The 18,111-nt window shown below is 41.3% G+C and overlaps 1 protein-coding gene and 1 long non-coding RNA gene across 4 annotated transcripts in view; one reads left to right on the top strand and one right to left on the bottom strand.

Annotated features, from left to right (window-relative positions):
- bicdl1 (BICD family like cargo adaptor 1) overlaps window positions 1–10,790 on the top strand; it is a 22,408-nt gene extending 11,618 nt beyond the window's left edge. The window contains exons 3-12 of one of the 3 annotated variants that reach the window (XR_002170069.1): window positions 1,027–1,143; window positions 1,753–1,764; window positions 3,002–3,148; window positions 3,599–3,778; window positions 3,860–4,078; window positions 5,053–5,196; window positions 6,770–6,900; window positions 7,149–7,269; window positions 7,852–7,980; window positions 10,510–10,593. Coding sequence is in view for 2 of the 3 variants with exons in the window: in XM_019885261.1 (XP_019740820.1) it covers window positions 1,027–1,143; window positions 1,753–1,764; window positions 3,002–3,148; window positions 3,599–3,778; window positions 3,860–4,078; window positions 5,053–5,196; window positions 6,770–6,900; window positions 7,149–7,269; window positions 10,510–10,686 (1,248 nt within the window). In the remaining variant the exon portion in view is untranslated. Of the gene's footprint in view, window positions 1–1,026; window positions 1,144–1,752; window positions 1,765–3,001; window positions 3,149–3,598; window positions 3,779–3,859; window positions 4,079–5,052; window positions 5,197–6,769; window positions 6,901–7,148; window positions 7,270–7,851; window positions 7,981–10,509 lie in introns of all 3 variants that reach the window. The other 2 variants (XM_019885261.1, XM_019885262.1) reach the window with 2 other exon arrangements.
- LOC109525036 (uncharacterized) lies at window positions 74–18,111 on the bottom strand. Its single transcript, XR_002170070.1, has 4 exons — window positions 18,092–18,111; window positions 17,075–17,082; window positions 9,817–9,823; window positions 74–157 (listed from the first exon to the last, which is right to left on the bottom strand). It is a non-coding gene; the product is annotated as an uncharacterized LOC109525036 (long non-coding RNA).

The following is an 18,111-nucleotide window of genomic DNA, read 5'->3' as shown; positions in this document are numbered from 1 at the left end:
TTGTTTACGATGCTGCGAGTGTGTGTGTGTGTGAGAGAGAGAGAGAGAGAGAGAGAGAGAGAGAGATAGGAGACTTATAAGAACAAAAGCAAGTCTCTTCCATCCTTAATTGTCTAATCATCCTTAACTGACTAATCATAAACAGTCTGCTGCAAGCCTGGGATTTCGCGGATTTTCGTTTATCTCGGGTGGTTTTGGTCCCCATTAACCGCGATAAACGAGGGATTACTGTATAGCGACAAAGAAGCTAAGACTGATGCACCCTCACTATGTGGAAAAATCCCCAGCTTTTCCCATGTTGGTCACAGTAAGGAAAGCAGTACATTGCATTAGCTGGAGATAGACTCACACCCCCAGCCATTGTCAAGACAGAAAGCAACTGTTTTAAATTGTGAAAATAAAATGCAGAATATTTTTTTCTTTTAAGATTTCCCATACCGGCCAATTAAGGTATTGTTGATTAAAATGTATTCTTGCGTACAACTCAGACCTTAACCTTGCATGTACTTGTTTGGATTTTATTTTTTATTTTTTTGGAAGCCGTATTAAGTGAGCGATTTTAAAGCTGCTGCCGTCTGTATGCCAGTGATCATCGCATAATTGGCAGCTTCCTGAGTACAAGGTTATGCTAATAAAGCACAGTCAGGTGTCATGGGGCCTTGATCCCATCAAGTTTGCTGATGCGTGCAAGGGTGCTTTGGCATTTGATAGCGCAGCTACTTAAGCAGGAAACTACTGTATTGAGAGATTCTGGAAGAAGACCATGACATTTTGAGAAATATTGCTGTGGTAGGAATGGTTGTTTTCACATTTACAGGAACAGGTTTGGGTGGGAGGATTGACACACAGTATAAACAGCGCGGCTGAATTTCCCGTCAAGGTGAGCAACTCAGGTTGTTGTTGATCCTCCTCTACTATGTGCACTGAGGACATGCCCACCGCGTGCCTGCGTCCGCCTCTGTGATTATTTTAATTCTTGCTAGTTTTTCCTCTCACTCCAATCTAACCTTGTCTCCGTCTGTTCAGGCTGCAGAGGTGGAGAGGCAGCTATCCACTCAGGTCCATTCATTACGGGACGACTTCAGGGAGAAGAGTACATCTACGAGCCAGCACATGACACGACTAGAAACACTACAAGCTGAAGTAAGTCGTTATCAGCGCAGAAGCTTGATCAAAATTATGCTTAGGCACGGTTGTACTCGCTCCATCTATGCTAACAAAACATTTTATTCACTTTTGTAATTTCTGCTACAATAACATGAAAACCGTGAAAGGTGACTGTTTCACAATTGAAATACCACGTTCCTCCTCAAGCAACTTTGAATTTAGAAGTGGAACCTCATCCATTCCACCACACCTATAACACTATGTATACATCTAGTCTACTTTCTAACTTGTAGCTCTGACCAAGTATGGCGAGCCTGTTTTATAAGTACGATTGGATTGCTATGTCATTGATTAGATAAGTCAAATTTGCTGTTGGAGTCATTGAACACACCACAAAGTAAAGTTCCAGATTTTTTTTTTTGGTGAGGGACTGGGGGATGACAATTTGTTTCAGGTAATTTTAATGAAGAAAATGTCACCAAACGGAAACACATTTTCTTACTGTGTCAGAGATTGGCTGTCACTTATGTCATTTTATTGCATTTAAAAAAAAGTTGACAACAACTAATGTCCGGGTATTCTCATCATTTGCTCTCTCTCTTTGTACTTTGCTCAAACTTCTTCCCTCCTTCCTGATTGGAGCAGCAAGGACTCGAAGTGAGTGGTTAACAGGTGTTGTCTGGCCTTACTGCATGCTGCATGTAGCTTCCTTGAAAGTACACAAACAAGGGTTATGGAAAGGTTTGAATTAGAGTTGAAATGATGCAACAGGGGGGAAAAAAAACCCAAAGATGAATTTCTACCCGAGTTGCATGAAATACCAGTTTCTTATCTTGATGCCAACCCCTGCTTCCAGAGGCCAAGCATAAAAAAACAAAAACCACAAAGAGGCACATAAGATGTGTTGTGTCGTCAGTCATGGAAATACCAGTTTCTTATCTTGATGCCAACCCCTGCGGCTGCTGATATTTGATTGCAGCCGCAATAAACCATTGTTGATATCACAGTAAAAGTAGTAACTTAAAGATTTCCTTTGTCTTCCCTTTCTTCCTTTTTTCTTTCTGTCCTTTCTCTCTTTCTCTTTCTTTGTCTGTCTGTCTGTTATGTGACAGCAGGGAAAATACCCTGACTGCACTATAATTGGGAGAAAGAGTGTGTTCTATTTTTAGCTCAGGTGCTGCAATGTCTGGGTGCTTCCACTTTTCATAGACTTTGTTTTCACATGCCGATGCTGACTCCTGCCGTTTGATTAGTGTGAGAAAAAAGACGACTGTGGGCTTAAATGTCCAGAACATTGCGTGTATTGATGTGCAAGTTGCTGCAGTGTAGTGTAAAGTAGGTTATCAGATGTAGGTCAAATCCAGAGGGCATAAAATGATCGCTTTGTGTTGTTCATTTAATGTGTGTCTCTACTCCGGCAAAAAAAAAAAAACAATCCAAGTCCCACTGTGAAGAATATGTTGAGGGGAAGTTGAAGGTCATCCCTTGCTGACTAAGCTGATATTAAGCTTTGTGTAGGCGCTACCGTATCACCAAGACATTCCTAAGACGAGGGTGGCTACTACCGCCTACGCCTGTGCTAGGCAACAGGCATTCTTCAGACCAGTGGGAGTACTTTTTAATCTCGTGTAAGAGCCCAGTTTGGCTGGAGAAGGCACAGCGCAATATTTAGTCTTTAATCAAGTCTATGGACTTCCCTTTTTGTCTGCCGCTGACCAGAAAATCAAGACAGTCCTCATCTTGTACCCATAATCCTTTTTTTTAGTCTTTAATCAAGTCTATGGACTTCCCTTTTTGTCTGCCGCTGACCAGAAAATCAAGACAGTCCTCATCTTGTACCCATAATCCTTTTTAACGGGGTGTCATTTCTAATCACTGATGCCGCACATGTTAGATTAAGATGCTGTCGGAGAGGAAGATGGAGCTGGAGCGGCGGGTGCATGCCATGCTGGAGGAGAACGAAGTGCTCAAGAATACTGTGGAAGACCTCAGAGACAGGACGCTGGTGCTGGAGACGCAGTGCCACGAGAAGGACCTGCAGGTACAAAACTTGAGACTTTGTGTTCATACATTGGAACCTTCGAAAGGTCGCAAAAATTGTGCGCACCTATGTTGGTTATACTTTTTTGTTTAAGTGGCTGGCGACATGTTTGGAATGATTTACAGAAAGAAAGAAAGAAAACTGCTTCTCAGTCATCAAAAATTTGATGTCATGTTGAACAGCAGTAAATCTTGCAAGACTTCTGTCACTCTATTTAAATTAATTGCGATATGCCATGGTTTTACTCTCTGATAGTTTATTTCCATCGCAACTGATGGGAAACATGCCATTTGGATTTATTGGGTGGTCTTTTGTCCACATACGCACCTAACCAGTGCAATAGACAATGGATGGAAGCAGACTAGGGGGCAGAATAGTGTCTGCGGAGGGTTAGGAGAGATCCTTTTTCTCAAAGCTTTTAATGCCTATTTGTGGTTATGTTATGTTCAGTTGCGGCAGAATCAGGTGGAGCTTCAGGAAGTTCAGATGTCCTACAGGCACCTAACAGCTCGACTCGAGGAGCTGACGGAGGAGACCAGCCTGCAGAGCCTCACCCCCCACCAGTCCAGCCTGATGTGTGAGATCGAGCAAAGCATGGAGCAAGAGGAGCAGGAGCAGGAGAGAGAGCAGGTAAACCGACCCCCGGATGTCAGCCACAAGCCACGCACGCCGTCAAATTCTTCTTTTGGCTATTTGTATCTCCATCCGTAGCTGCGTCTTCAGCTGTGGGAAGCCTATTGTGACGTGCGCTCGCTGTGCTCCCATCTCCGAGGGAATGATGTCACAGACTCTGCGCTGTCCACGGACTCTTCCATGGACGAGTCCTCGGAGACGTCGTCCGCCAAGGATGTGCCCACTGGGAGCCTTCATGCTAGCCTGCTAGAACTCCGCAGACTAACACAGAACCTGCTTGATGGCAACGAGTCAACGGTACCAACGGAGAGTTTACCAATAGTTTTCCAATTTCATACAGTATATGGGGGGGAGTAGATTTTGCTTCTTGTCGAAAGTCAACTGAAAGTCAGCTCCAATTTGCAAGCGAACTTCATGTGGATAAATGGATCGTAAAGTTTGGGGGGGGGGGGCACATTGTTGTACTGTTGGCAACTTAAGTTGTTGTATCCTTCACTGTACTACATTTGTACTTTTTTGACACATTGTGCTTTACATCTTAGAAATATTGACATACAGTAATCCTTCGCTATAACATGGTTCATCTTTCACGGCTTCACTGTTTCACGGAATTATTATTTTTTTTTTTGTGAAGATTTATTTTTTTCTTTTTACACTGGACGGTGTTCTGCATCCCGATTGGCTAAGGGACTGTCGGCTAATGTCAACAGTCTCAGTCGCCTCGCCTTGTACAGCTTGCCAAATTTTTCCATGACATAAACACACAATGTCGTCGAAACCTTCTGTACAGTATTTCTAAAAACTGTCAGTTGTTTGTAAGAAAATGTTTAGATTTTTCTTTTTTCTTTTTTTTTTTAATGCTTGGGCTTGAAAAAAGGTTTCATCTTTGGTTTCATTCAGGACAGGATTGTAAATGTAAAAATTGTAAAAAATAAAGATGACTATTTCACAGATTTCACTTATCACAGGTTCTTTTTGGAACGTAACCCCCGCGATGAATGAGGGATTACTGCATTCTCGAAATTATTCATATGGGCCATGACAGACTTCATTCACAGCAACAACAAAAGCGTTTCCTAAGATTTTTTTTCTCTTTCTGATAGACAATGTTTAAAATGGATTGTAGCATCATATTCTTCCAATTTGTGACCCAATAGAAAGATCCACTTTGGATCCTCAATCTTGGCATTGTTAAAGTCCAGTAATTAGCCTTGTAGGGTACATTATAATATATGACCGCATAATTTCTTTCATGTGTTTACTGTCGAAAGGGTTCTCGACGCAGTGACGAGGAAGCTCTGGAGGAACAAGTAAAGAAGATGGGAGAAGAGCTGAGAGAAGTCAAAGAGCTGTACGCAGCTGAGCAGGACAAGACGCACAACAGTAAAGAGGAGTTGCTACGGATGCACAATCAGGTACGTGTTGAAAGTCAGTTCCATTACTTGTGCACAATTATGTACAATACTGTGCAAACATGTTGATTGAATTACATTTTTCACATTTTGAAATAGCTCATAAGGATTTTATAAAGTTCGTTCCAGATATGGTATGAAGGAATTGTAGTGGAATCATAATGGCACCAATTGAAATCTCGTTGCACGAACGTGTAATGACAATAAAGGCAATTAAAAAAAAAATCTAAAAAATTGCCTGTAAGATATGCAAAACCACCAAGTAGCTGGCAAATTAACAAATGAGCATGAAGACGATGCTTCATGAACATTTCATGATCATTTCATAAACGCTCATTTTAGAATGGATAAAGCTAGCAATATACATGTGCACATTCATTGAAAGGTGTGTACAGTCTTGTACACGTGCGCAATTATCTATAGTCTCTTCAGAGTTTTACAGACTTATTACAAAACAAACAAATATACAAATCAGTGAAATTATTGTAAATTAAAGAGTAGATATTTATTTTTGCTTATACAACACTGTCTCTAACTCCTTAAATATCTTTCACCATGCACAAATTAACAGACGTTACTTTCGACATCTTCTACCACAATGCTGCAGTGTCAAGTCAGTCTGCGTAACACATTTTTGTTTCAATAAACCTCGATACACATTGTGCCCTTTCTGGAGGACGAATCATTTTAAAGGGTTTATTCATTTCATCAGCAGGGCACCTGAAACACACAAATATCGTGTGATTAAAAACTTGGACAATACTGAGTACCTCCTCTGGAACAAACCTGATTTACATTCAGTATTGTAAGAGACTTTTTGTGAGCCCACTACATATGCCTGTCAGGCCCGCAGGATAATTTAAAAGTGAAAAAAAAAAGCATAAAAAACAATGAATATTTTTAATACCTGTAAAATGAAATTCATGGATTATCCGCTAGGGGCACACTGTTTTCTCTTTAGTTTGTAAAATGTTGGCAGGGATTAAATTTAGATTTTATATGCACATGTGTAAATGGTTTAAAAATTCCTTTCTTTGTAAATTTCGTTAAATCTTAAAATGCATTACTATATTTTTCAATGCCAATTGTTAAAATGTTGTGCCTTTGTACAATCAGTGGGATCAGTTGCAATGCATATATGTGAATGATCAAAGTAAATTGCACGTTTGTCTAATGAAATCCAAGGTGTTTCACGAAAAGTTTTGTAAAAGATATGTTCATTAAATTTCAACATTTTCCGAATTTTCTCATGCTTCACTATACCAAAACAAAGGAAAGACATGATATTTTGGTTATTTATAGCAGAGTATGGCATTATTTTAATGGTCCGCCCCACTTGACATCTACCGAGGCCGTATGCGGCCCACAATGTGAAATGAGTTTGACACCCCTGCTGTACAGCATGTACAGTACATAAGCACGTGCACATGTGAATGGTTGGGGTGTTTAAACATTGACATGTACATGCCACATGGATTTGACAGACTATGTGACAATATCATGAAAACATTGTCCATAAAACTAGAGTTAGCTCCACTGCACTGATGTTCATGTAACTTCCCTATCAAACCTACAGATGGCGCTGCTCTCAGTAGAAATGTGTTCCCTCCAAGAGGAGTCTGAGCGGATGAGGTCCATGGCAGAGGTCCGAGAACCCAGCGAGCAGCTTCAAAGTGCCATTAAAGACAGAGATGATGCCATAGCCAAGTAGGGACACCACTGGGATTTTATTTATCATTTGATGCTTATTATTTGTACTTTAAGAAAGGCTTCATTCATTAAATATGTGCGGCTTGATTATTACTAATTAATTAGTGACATTTTCAGTATGTCACCCTGCAAGAAAATAAGTATCTACAGTTAGTCAAAACCCTTTTCTCTCTTTGTGTGAGGCGTTCATGCTTGTAGGACACCATTGTCATCTTGTCACTGTGTGTTGTATGTGTGTCTTCCAGGAAGAAGGCAGTGGAGATGGAGCTGGCCAAGTGTAAAATAGACATCATGTCTCTAAACAGTCAGCTTCTGGATGCCATCCAGCAGAAGCTCAATCTGTCACAGCAGCTGGAGGCTTGGCAGGTGAGTTGTCTCGATAGAGATGTTTCAGTTAAAACCTTGTTTCATCACCTCCGCACCTCCCTTTAAGACCACGTCACTTGTCTCGCTCTGTGGCACAAATATGGTGAGAAACACACAGAAAATCACTCACTTAAGATGGGTACACACGTGTTGATTTTTGTGTGCGAACCCACACCTCACAATTAAAATAATCCCTCAGTGTGTGTTTACTGCTTTGATTGTGTGTCGTGTAGTCTACTCAAGATGTGCAACACCGCACAAATAATGAGATCACCATCGAGAATTGCACACAACAAACGAGCCATCTGTCACAGAACCAATACTCCGAGTGGCAGTCGTTGCCGAAAAATACAAGGAAAAACAAAGAGTAGAATACTAGTAGAAGACAAAATAAAAGGCTTTGCTGACTTTGACCAGGAGAGAAAATTCTGAAATTATTAGTACCCGTATGTGTGTACCCTGCTTAAGAAGCACACCTTTTTTTTTTCTTGACGTGGCCGTGGTCACACTGGTTTCGTCCCTTCCCCCTCTGTCCTCCCCTGTAACTAGCGGCTCTTTCCTCTCTCTTCTCCCTGCCCGCAGTTTGCATCCTCAGGGCTCTTTACAGTTTGGCTCTTGTGGTTTCTGATCTAGTGGCCTTTCTCAGCCTCCGTACCACCCTCTCTCACCCTGTGGTACAACCCCTCCCCCTACACCCCTCCTGCCTTAGAGGTGAGCCGACCTGCACCGTCCCATCATTCCACTCTGCACAAACCCTTTCATGCCACGCTGAGCCATTCCACGCCATGGGAAAAACGCACATCTCAGCTGAAGCTATTGACTGTCAGCGAGGACTCACCCATCATTCTGTGTTCACCTGTCTCCACTGTTAGTATACCAGCAACCTTGACAACAGGGGGTTATCACATTGGGAGCCAGCTGTTCAAAAAATGTAGCCTGGATCAAAATGATCCGCATCTAGAAACCCCAATTTTTGCGATCCCAGATCAGGTAATCCATTTTACTTTTATGCTGGGGTTTTTTTTTCAAAGCAACAGTGGACTGGATCACCCTAATCGAGGTACCGTATTTTCACAACTATAAGGCGCCATTAAAAGTCTTAAATTTTCTCCAAAATGGACAGGACGCCTTATAATGCGGTGCGTGTTATGTATGCGCCGAGTTCCAAAGCCTGACTAAGAGCACCTCTGGCCGACACGCTGTTTATATAGAGAAAAGGTGGACGCGAGTGACGACAGGCATGCGGAAGTCGGCCAATGAGTGAAGGGTGGGCGTGTAAGAGGGCGCTAAAGGCACGTCCCGAGCAGGTACCAGTCGCCAATGAGTGAAGGGTGGGCGTGTAAGAGGACGCTAAAGGCACGCCCCTAGCAGGTACCAGTCGCCAATCAGTGAAGGGTAGGCGCGTAAGAGGACGCTAAAGGCACACCCCTAGCAGGTACCAGTCGCGTGAGCACATAGTAAAATGGATAAATAAAGTACAACCGAACTCAGTTTTGCTTCCGTTGCCTTTTTAAAAACGTGTTTTTAGCGTGTGTCCGTATGTCTTAGCTGCTACCGTATGCTTTAAGCTAACATACCTGGTATGTTTTAGCGTGAATGCATGCTCCCGAATGCTTCAAGCTAACGTGTTTTTAGCGTGCGTGCATGCATGCCGTGTGTTTAAGTGGGCATATGTTTTACCATGCCTGGCTGCGCCCAATAATACAGTGCGTTTTGTGTGTGTCAAATACAGAAATAGCACCCGTTACTGAGACTGCGCCCAACAATACGGTGCGCCGAATGGTCGTGAAAATACGGTACACCTTTTTCAAGATAGGCAAATTCGGAGTTCTAAATCAGCGGTCCCCAACCCCCGGGCCACGGACCAGCACCGGTCCGTGGGTCATTTGGCACCGGACCGCAAAGAAAGAATAAGTAACTTACCTTACTTACGTTTTATTTATTTCGGAATCTGAAAGATGTTTTATTTAGAAAATTACCGGATCCCCTTTTACATCCGTTTACAGTTTGTCACTCTTGACGCAGGTTAAGGTGCACTTCTCGGTCACGTGATAGGTTACCGCTAAAATGAAACCCAGGAGCCTGCAAACTGAGCAAGAAAACAAACGTCTTTGAAAAGTTTCTTTGGGAAAGGGAAAAGGCTCAGCCAGGAGACAGAAGAGGAGCCTATGGACTTTCAAGAATAAGAAAGCTACATTTAATAGACAGTATCAGGAGTCCTACTTAAGATACTGATTTATCTCAACGGAAGATTCCCACGCACCAAGCCTACCCTGCATAATATGTGGCAATGGTTTTTCATGCACTTGGCATTTGCGGCGTATCTTATTTTAAAGGCACGTTTAAACGTTACCATATTGACCAGAGAGTGTTGCGGCCAGATAGGATGTTCCTTGTGTCGTGATTCGGGTTTATTATTATGTTTCGAAAACACCACTGTTTTCATGCAGGTTATATTGTTGTATTTATGCGTCACACTTTAAAGGCTGGTCCCTGAAAATATTGTCTGACATTAAACCGGTCCGTGGGGCAAAAAAGATTGGGGACAGCTGCTCTAAATGAGACAATATGTAACAATGTGGGCTACGAGCAAGGTAAAGAACAGCAGGTAGAAGAGCCAACACGGGGTCACTTGAAGTGTTGTTTAATTTTGAGAGCATTCCATTTTCTCAAAACAAGACCTATTATCCAATGCGCTCTGTATATGGATCAGTATTCTGATTTCTTGGATGCAGTATTTTAAATGTTCTACAAAGCGCTTTATTACAGCTGCAGCGGTTGTGAAAGCGCTATATAAACAAAGCTATATTGTATTGTAGTCACTTTAGCGTAGCTCCATCTAGTGGAGGCATAACATAACTGCAGCCATTTTGTAGCTTCTATTCTATGCATCTGCGCCCTATATATGAAAACAGTTTTCAAATTGGCCATTCGTTGAAGGTGTGCCTTATACTCCGAAGCGCTTTACAGTGTGGTAAATACAGTACATGGAAAAAAATTAAGACTAACGTCTCGATTTAATTCTTTAATTCTAATTGGACTCGGAAAAGTATTGGTTGGCCATTTGTGAATTGTGCCTTCCTGCTCCTTATGATGAAACAGTTGGACATGTGCATGCAAATGTTTAGAGAAGGTCAAATGAAATTGACCTGTCAAGGTCACTGTTTGGGAGTACAGTAATGTACAGAAAGAAAAGTTGAACTCAGGACAGTGATGAGAGCTTTCTGTGCCTCACCGCAGGACGACATGCACAGAGTGATTGACCAGCAGTTAATGGACAAGCACCAGGACGAGTGGCGCTCCACCCCATCCTGCGCATCCAGGTCGTCCAGGGCTCTCGGCGCTCAGTCCTCCAGACGAGCGCTACGCCTGTCCGACCGGGACCGAAAACTTTTCTCTTTTTTCAAAAAGAACTGAGCACAGGAGACGGACGCGATGCCTGAAAGTGTGGAGAAAAAGGGCGACAGCACAGCATAGGTGGACACGGCGTAGCCAAAGACGGGCAACGAAACACACACACACACACACACACACACACACACACACACACACACACACACACACACACACACACACACACACACACATCGAAAGATATTTGAGCATTTATTCCATGTCTTTGATGTCCATGTACTGTGGCATACGAGTAGCGTTTTGTTTTTTTCTCCCCACTGCTGCCTTCCGCAACCGTATACCGCATATCACAAATGAGGCATAAATGTGCACTAGTTGTAGATGCGTACCACTAGTGCTATTCGTGACACGCTAGGCGGTCCCGAGTCAAATTTGATACTGTCACAATTCAGTAGTGACATGCGGCACGCAGTTGTTAACCAGTGTGGAGTTTTGTCATACCACAAGCATTTGTTGACCGACTAGTATGCCAAAGTTGTCCCACTAGTGAAGACAAAGACCATATGAGTACATGGTCCTCAAGAGGATATGGACTAAATGTTGAAATGGTTTGGCGTAAACTGAGGTTCGGGGGGCTCGGCTTGTACTTTGCACTTTATCTTTCCCAGTGCTCCTTGTCCAATTCGGATTGGCTCACAATACCACATACAGTAGATCTTCTGCTAAAAGGCAACTCGTAGGACATGATCAGGGTCCAAACGTTTACTTCTACTGAGGAAGCTTTCCTTGTAGTGCCTCTGAGCCATCACTTCTTCCCACTGCCAAGCCTGTTAGAAACTTAATGCTGCACCAATGCTCACTTTTTGCATCCCAGCCTCGAGTCAGGCGTAGGACACAAAACTTTTGGCGTAGCGCAGCAGCTGGACCAAGGTGATGCTCGCGTAATAGCACTCGACTCTTACTTGATTGCTTTCGGAGTTTATTCGTTTCTTTGGGAGATGTCAAAATACACCCGAAAAATATCACAACATGCCACCAAGAAAAAAATATACCAAAAGTAGATACCGTGACCCCGGCGTATTTGCGGTTCGGCAATCACAAATTCACCTATTCGGGGATTTTTGGGGAGGAAACTATCCTGGTATTTGCTGGAAAGTGAAAGCCATGTGTTAGGTTAATGCTGGTAATCTGATGCTAAGAACACATCAGGAACAGGAAGACTCAGGAGGCAGGCATAGTTGTCTTTCTTGCAGAATTACATTTATTCCAACACCATGTCTTGTGTAGAAAGAAAGAAAGAAAAACAGAAAGAAAGAAAGAAATTGCTTTGGCGCCATCTTGTGGCATTTTGGAGCCAAGCAAGTACACTGAAGTGAGGAGAGCCACTTCATTTTCAGGCTCGCCTTTTCTAATAAAAATGAAGTTATCTCTTGGGGTATATCAAGGCAATGACAAACATTTTGGGGTGGCCATCAATGACTTCACAGATATTCGCGTCAGACGTGGGGGTTCACTGTACAGGTATAATGTCATGATGACCTCATCTCAGTTTACTTGCTGAGCGTGAAGTCAGGCCTGCTTAATTGGACACAAAACCATCCTGATACTGTATGAATGCCAACAGGTGGACACACAGTTGAAGTCAGGGATGGGCAACTTAGATGGTGGGGGGGTGTGGGGGGCACAATTGTTCATCATGTTACTGGGGGACCACATAGGAAGGACCACGCAAAAATGCCATTTTGAATCAGAACAAAGTTTTTGTATATGTCTGTGTTTTATTGATATTTGAAAGCTCAAATGCATTTAAAAGAACCCCTTCTCAACTACAAAGGCTTGAAACACAAACAACAATTTTTTTTCCCCCTTCTTGCATAAAAATGTCCATTCATAGATGGCACAAAACCATTGACCGGCAAACCAACATGACGTGCGAGAACTCATTTTGTGTCATTGTATTACAAGGTGCATGTCTCTCCAAATGAACGGGCAAGCTCAATCACCAGTGTAAACACAGTGCAGTCAGAGGAAGTCAAAGTTGTCCCCAATCAACCCTTTTGCATCGCAGGTGCGCCACCCGTCACAACAGCCACATGTCAAAAAAAGCCACCATATGCATTTGTAACGCCATTAAGCGCTGGATGTCTATATCCATCAATTTAGAGTACACACATTGAGTAACTCCTCATGCACTTCCAACGAACTGTCAACGGTTCTTGTGGGGTAACAAAATTGCTGCGTGTGTACTTTTGAGCTCAGTATTGCAGTGGCAACTTGGGTCGCAATCTTTCATGGCTGATAACGTCTCTAAGTAAACTCGTTGGACGGGTTTGCATTTAAATTCTTTCAAACATATAAATCCATACCTGTCAACTCATACGGTTTAGCCATAGTTCATAACGATTTTGTGGTGAATCTTACGTATATGCCCATATCGCACAAATCATACGGATTCTGAAAATTTCCGTTTTTTTTTTTTTTTTTCCCCCCCTAACAGGTAGTTCCGTTTGCTTTTGCCCAGAATGGTGCTACTCTACTCGAATGCTTTCATTTCCGGTAACTTTCCAGTAAATCACGTGGTTCTTAGTTGAAAACAGCAGAGTATTCATTGCATACTTCGGTAGTGTACAAGCAAATTCTACAAGGAAACAAATATTTCATTCATATTTCGTGGTTTTTTTTCTGCCGTTATTTTGACATATAAAATGCTTTGGTATGTTATAAGGATTTTTTGCTCTTTATAAGGATTTTTTTGGTAGTTTATACAGGTTGGCGCTCCGAAAAGTTGACAGGTATGCACAAATCATACGGATTCTGAAAATTTCCGTTTTTTTTTTTTTTTTTTCCCCCCCTAACAGGTAGTTCCGTTTGCTTTTGCCCAGAATGGTGCTAGTCTACTCGAATGCTTTCATTTCCGGTAACTTTCCAGTAAATCACGTGGTTCTTAGTTGAAAACAGCAGAGTATTCATTGCATACTTCGGTAGTGTACAAGCAAATTCTACAAGGAAACAAATATTTCATTCATATTTCGTGGTTTTTTTTCTGCCGTTATTTTGACATATAAAATGCTTTGGTATGTTATAAGGATTTTTTGCTCTTTATAAGGATTTTTTTGGTAGTTTATACAGGTTGGCGCTCCGAAAAGTTGACAGGTATGTAAATCTGATTCCTATTTTACCCAAAAGACATCATTGCCTTGAGCTAATTTGGTCCTGGCCAGAACTGCTTGCTCTTCTTCTCTATTGAAGAAGCACAGTCTTGGTGTGGGAGGCACTTTTGAGTGACTTCTGCCATCCAGTGGTGAATATTCTTATTCCAACTTAAAACTGCTCAACTCCATTTTCATTTTCAAAAAAATTAATCGAGGGCCACGCCGGGTGTTGGCGTGGGCCGACAGTTGCCCATTCCTGGTTTACGTGTACCTTCGGCCATGTGGTGGCAGAGAAATTAATTCTCTGCCTATCACTATACATCACTGGCATCAGTGAAAAAAAGAACAGCTATTTCTAGTCAATGATCATTTTTGTGAAAATGAAATTGGGTAATTTCCCGCGGTACACCCGATAATCTCTCACGACACCCTGGTTGAGAATCACCGCCATGGGGAGCTCCACAAATGATTTTTCTCATTCGCACTCTTGCACATTGTCATTTTCTGTTCTCGCTTAACCGAATGTGCTCACAAAAGAAATTCACACTGACAAAAGTCCAGCAAAGACTTGCCATGAAGGCTCAAGATTTGTGTCAAGACAAATACGCTGAAGCTAGAACAGTGCTTCCCTGGCGGAGGTAATCATTGCCAGAGCTGGAAGGGAAGCCTTCATGTTGACCTCCGACATTTGAATAAACCTGCGAGTTTCACATCCCTGATGCATGCATCATTTACGTGTCGATGAGAAAGACACACTCCTCGAATTATTTGAAATATTTTTTCTAGGTAACCAAATTCTTCCAATGTTTACATGAGTGTGAGAAGGACAAAAAAAATGTTGCAGCTCATCTCATGAGATGATGCGCCGACTTGAAAAAGATGCTTGGTAGACACTACTATATTTTTTTTAGGGGGGGGGACGGGGCAAAGTCTACCTCCATCCTCTCTGCTTCAATACTTCATGAGCACTTTGAGTTCTGACTAAGCTGTCGGGCTTCCGTTGAGGTGACGCGCGGGGATGTGGATGAATGTGCGCTACCGTGATGGCTCCTCTTTGTCCGTATGTGTGCAGATGTACGTGTGAGCGTGTTTAGCTTATGCAGCTTGTGCAAAACCTATGCAGAGATGTCATCTCAGCCGGTTGTTTGAAAGGAGAAACCCAAAGACGGATTTATATATACATATAAACACATGATATAAAACAAGGCTGATTAGGTCTGGATGAAGTGAATATTTATAAAGAAAAAAAAATCCATATCTTTTCAATTAAAAAAAATGTTGCAGCTATAAACCAGGTTTTTTTTTTTTTTTAATGTGTTTTCTTAGTGCTGTGTATATTTTAGGGACTGCTGAGGTGCGGCAAGAGGAACTGTAGTCCACCTACGTTGTATGTGGCCCCATAATCATTTCATATTTGAATACAAATCCAAATGATCTCAATCATTTTAGTCGCTCTCAGCTGGCCGCCAGTCATCGTTTGTTCAAAAGGAAAAAGATATTAACGGTGTCGTGTCAACAACTCTTAGAAATGTTCTTTCCATTTCAAGATTGATTATATTGGTCAACAGCAAATTTTAAACGGTCCCAAAATGTATTTTTGACGCTGATTTAAAAAAAAAACAAAAAAAAATCTTAACTTTTTTTTTTTTTGAAGCACATCATGTTTTTGAGATATTTTCATTTTCATTTTTGTGTTTTGAAGTTTGACCTATAAAAGCTTGCACTATACAAATTTGACCATCCATCGTAATTTGTAGATATGATGTTTCATAAAGAAATTCCCTCTGTTGCTGAATCTGACCTTTCATTCATAAATATTACTAAATTACATTATTTTTATTATTATTATTATGAAAACAGGATGTGCTCGAGAAAAAATGAGGGAAGATTCAGAATCGGTGCAAAAAATTTATAAAAATCACTTGGACAAGTACACCTCTATATCGGATTTAAAAAAACAATGCTGACCAGTGTTCTTGCGTTTGTTGAAGCCAGTTGTATTTGAAGAAGCTGACTGCTTTGGCTAGGCCATGACTTCTTGCTCTGCTAACAAAAGCTGCTTGTTGACTTTCTTGAGTCATCTTGGGCACTGACGTCAAAGTGCTCCGGGGCCACACCTGTGTGCATGCTTGCTGGCGAATAAAAGAGAGATCATCGGCGTGGTCGTGAATGATGAAACCACAAAGCACACAGGCTCAAAATTGAATGTCTATAATTTGCGCTACAATCATCTTGCATTGTTTTTTTTTCCATTTTCTTTTTTTGCGTCCTCTTTCTTTAAATAGTAGTTTGCGTATGCTATGTTCACGGTGTGATGTCATGTTAGTGGTCGAGAATGACAATGGTAGCATCCTCCTGATGGAATTCTGGTTTCTGTCTGCTCTCTTTACATTGATAAAGCCATTCATGATGACTCTTTGAGAGTGCCTTATTAAAAAAATTTAAAAAAATACACTGTTGTTGATGGGCATGTATGTTACAACACAATGAACATGTGAAATGTTCAAAGAATAAATGCCAGTCACTCTTGTCATCTGTTTCCGAGCACTCCATGACATTTGATTCACGTGTGTTTTTGTTTTTTCCAACACTGGGGGAATGTTTGCGTCATTTTCCAATTGAAATCATTTATATAATGTTCAAAACTTGTTTCCGGACTGTTTTGTGTGATGAGTAACCAAGCGGGTAATTGTGAGTATGACACAGGCGTACCATTGAGTTTTGTTTTCTACTGCCTGTGTGTCTACTTGGTGTTTTTGGTGGGCCGATTGTGCTCTGTGTGACAATTTCCTTTCAGTACCCACTAACCGCATTGGTTTCACTTAGCAAACACTTCCAACTATTCCAAATATTTCTCATTCACTTTTCGGAGAATTGTGTTTCTCTCATCAACACATAACCATCTGCTTAAACGCATTGTGTGAACCACTGATTTTTTTCTTTAGTGGAGACAGTCTCGACATCGGGGGTGCACAACCTTTTTTGACCGAAGATCGACTTTTCAAGCAACCGACCTCCCACGACCCGCTACCGCAGGTGCACGCATGCGCGCGCGCGCACGCACACACACACACACACACACACACACACACACACACACACACACACAAACACACTTTTTTTTTTTTAATCAATTTCCCCCTTGACTCCCGAGATCGGCTTGGGACCAATTTGTGGGCTGCCAGTGGACCGTGATCAACTGGTTGGGCACCCTTGCTTACAAGAAAACATCACAGAACGACAAATCGACATCGGCGTGAAAAAAACGGAGCCCACCATAAGCCATTCGTTTTCAATACCGCTCGCCCTTATCACCAGAGCATCTCCCTGATGACTTTAAGCAACGGGTTGGGTACACCCTGGATTGGTCGCCATCCAATCACAGGAGCCCATGATAAAGGACATCCATGTCCGTGCCTATTTAACAATGTCACATGTCACGTGAACATGGAGATGGCACCCTGGTCAGAAAAATAGGCTAAATTGACAAATGAATTTCAAACAGCAATACTGAAACTGGCTCATGGATCACAAGACTGCTTCACACTCAAGAGGTTACCAGTTCAAATTTTAGTTTGCTTGCTTCCCCGCATTCCAAGAGCAATTAGTTACATATACGATGAAGAGCCGAAAAGAGGGCTGGGCAAACATTAATTGTAGTAACAAACCAAAACTAATGTAAATAAGTTATTTGAGTAATTTCTGCTACATTATAAAATTATGTAATAAAATGTTTGTTTTAATGGCCACTTTTTATTACCAAAAAACAGCAACTATTGAATTAACGAAATGAATAAAAATAACAGTTTTAAATTAATTGAATCAACTAATTTAATAAAACAATTGTTTTGGTATTGAATTTTGTAAAATGGTTAACCTTGAAATTAGAAATTTTATTTTATAATTGACCAATTATTTCATAAGATTTAATTTTCGATGGTTGATGTTACTTTTTGAGTTTTGTGGTTTTGAAATTAGGTCAGTTATTTGATGAGACACAGTAAAAATAAAACAGTATTTTAAATTATTTTTAAATAAATGGTCTATGAAAATATTTTCCCAAGTGTATTTCATGTAATATGGGTTCATAAAATGGTAAATCTGTCTCATTTTAACAAATATTCATGATTGTGTTATAATTGCTCTACTGATTCATTTTAAAACCTATTTTCCATTTTTTTTTAAACAATAAATCATGTCTTTTTAATGGAGGGAATTATTCTAAATTGATGCTCCAAGCATTCCAGGATTCTTCATAATGGAAATGCTTGGTGGGTGTGATTAAAGAGCAGAGTGGTCATGTTTTAGGTTTGCACTGTGTGTGTGTGTGTGTGTG

This window comes from Hippocampus comes, unplaced genomic scaffold (assembly GCF_001891065.2).
Source record: "Hippocampus comes isolate QL1 unplaced genomic scaffold, H_comes_QL1_v1.1 scaffold45, whole genome shotgun sequence".
Lineage (NCBI taxonomy): Eukaryota > Metazoa > Chordata > Actinopteri > Syngnathiformes > Syngnathidae > Hippocampus > Hippocampus comes.
Note: the sequence above shows the minus strand (reverse complement) of the source record. Positions and strands in the feature narration are given on the sequence as shown.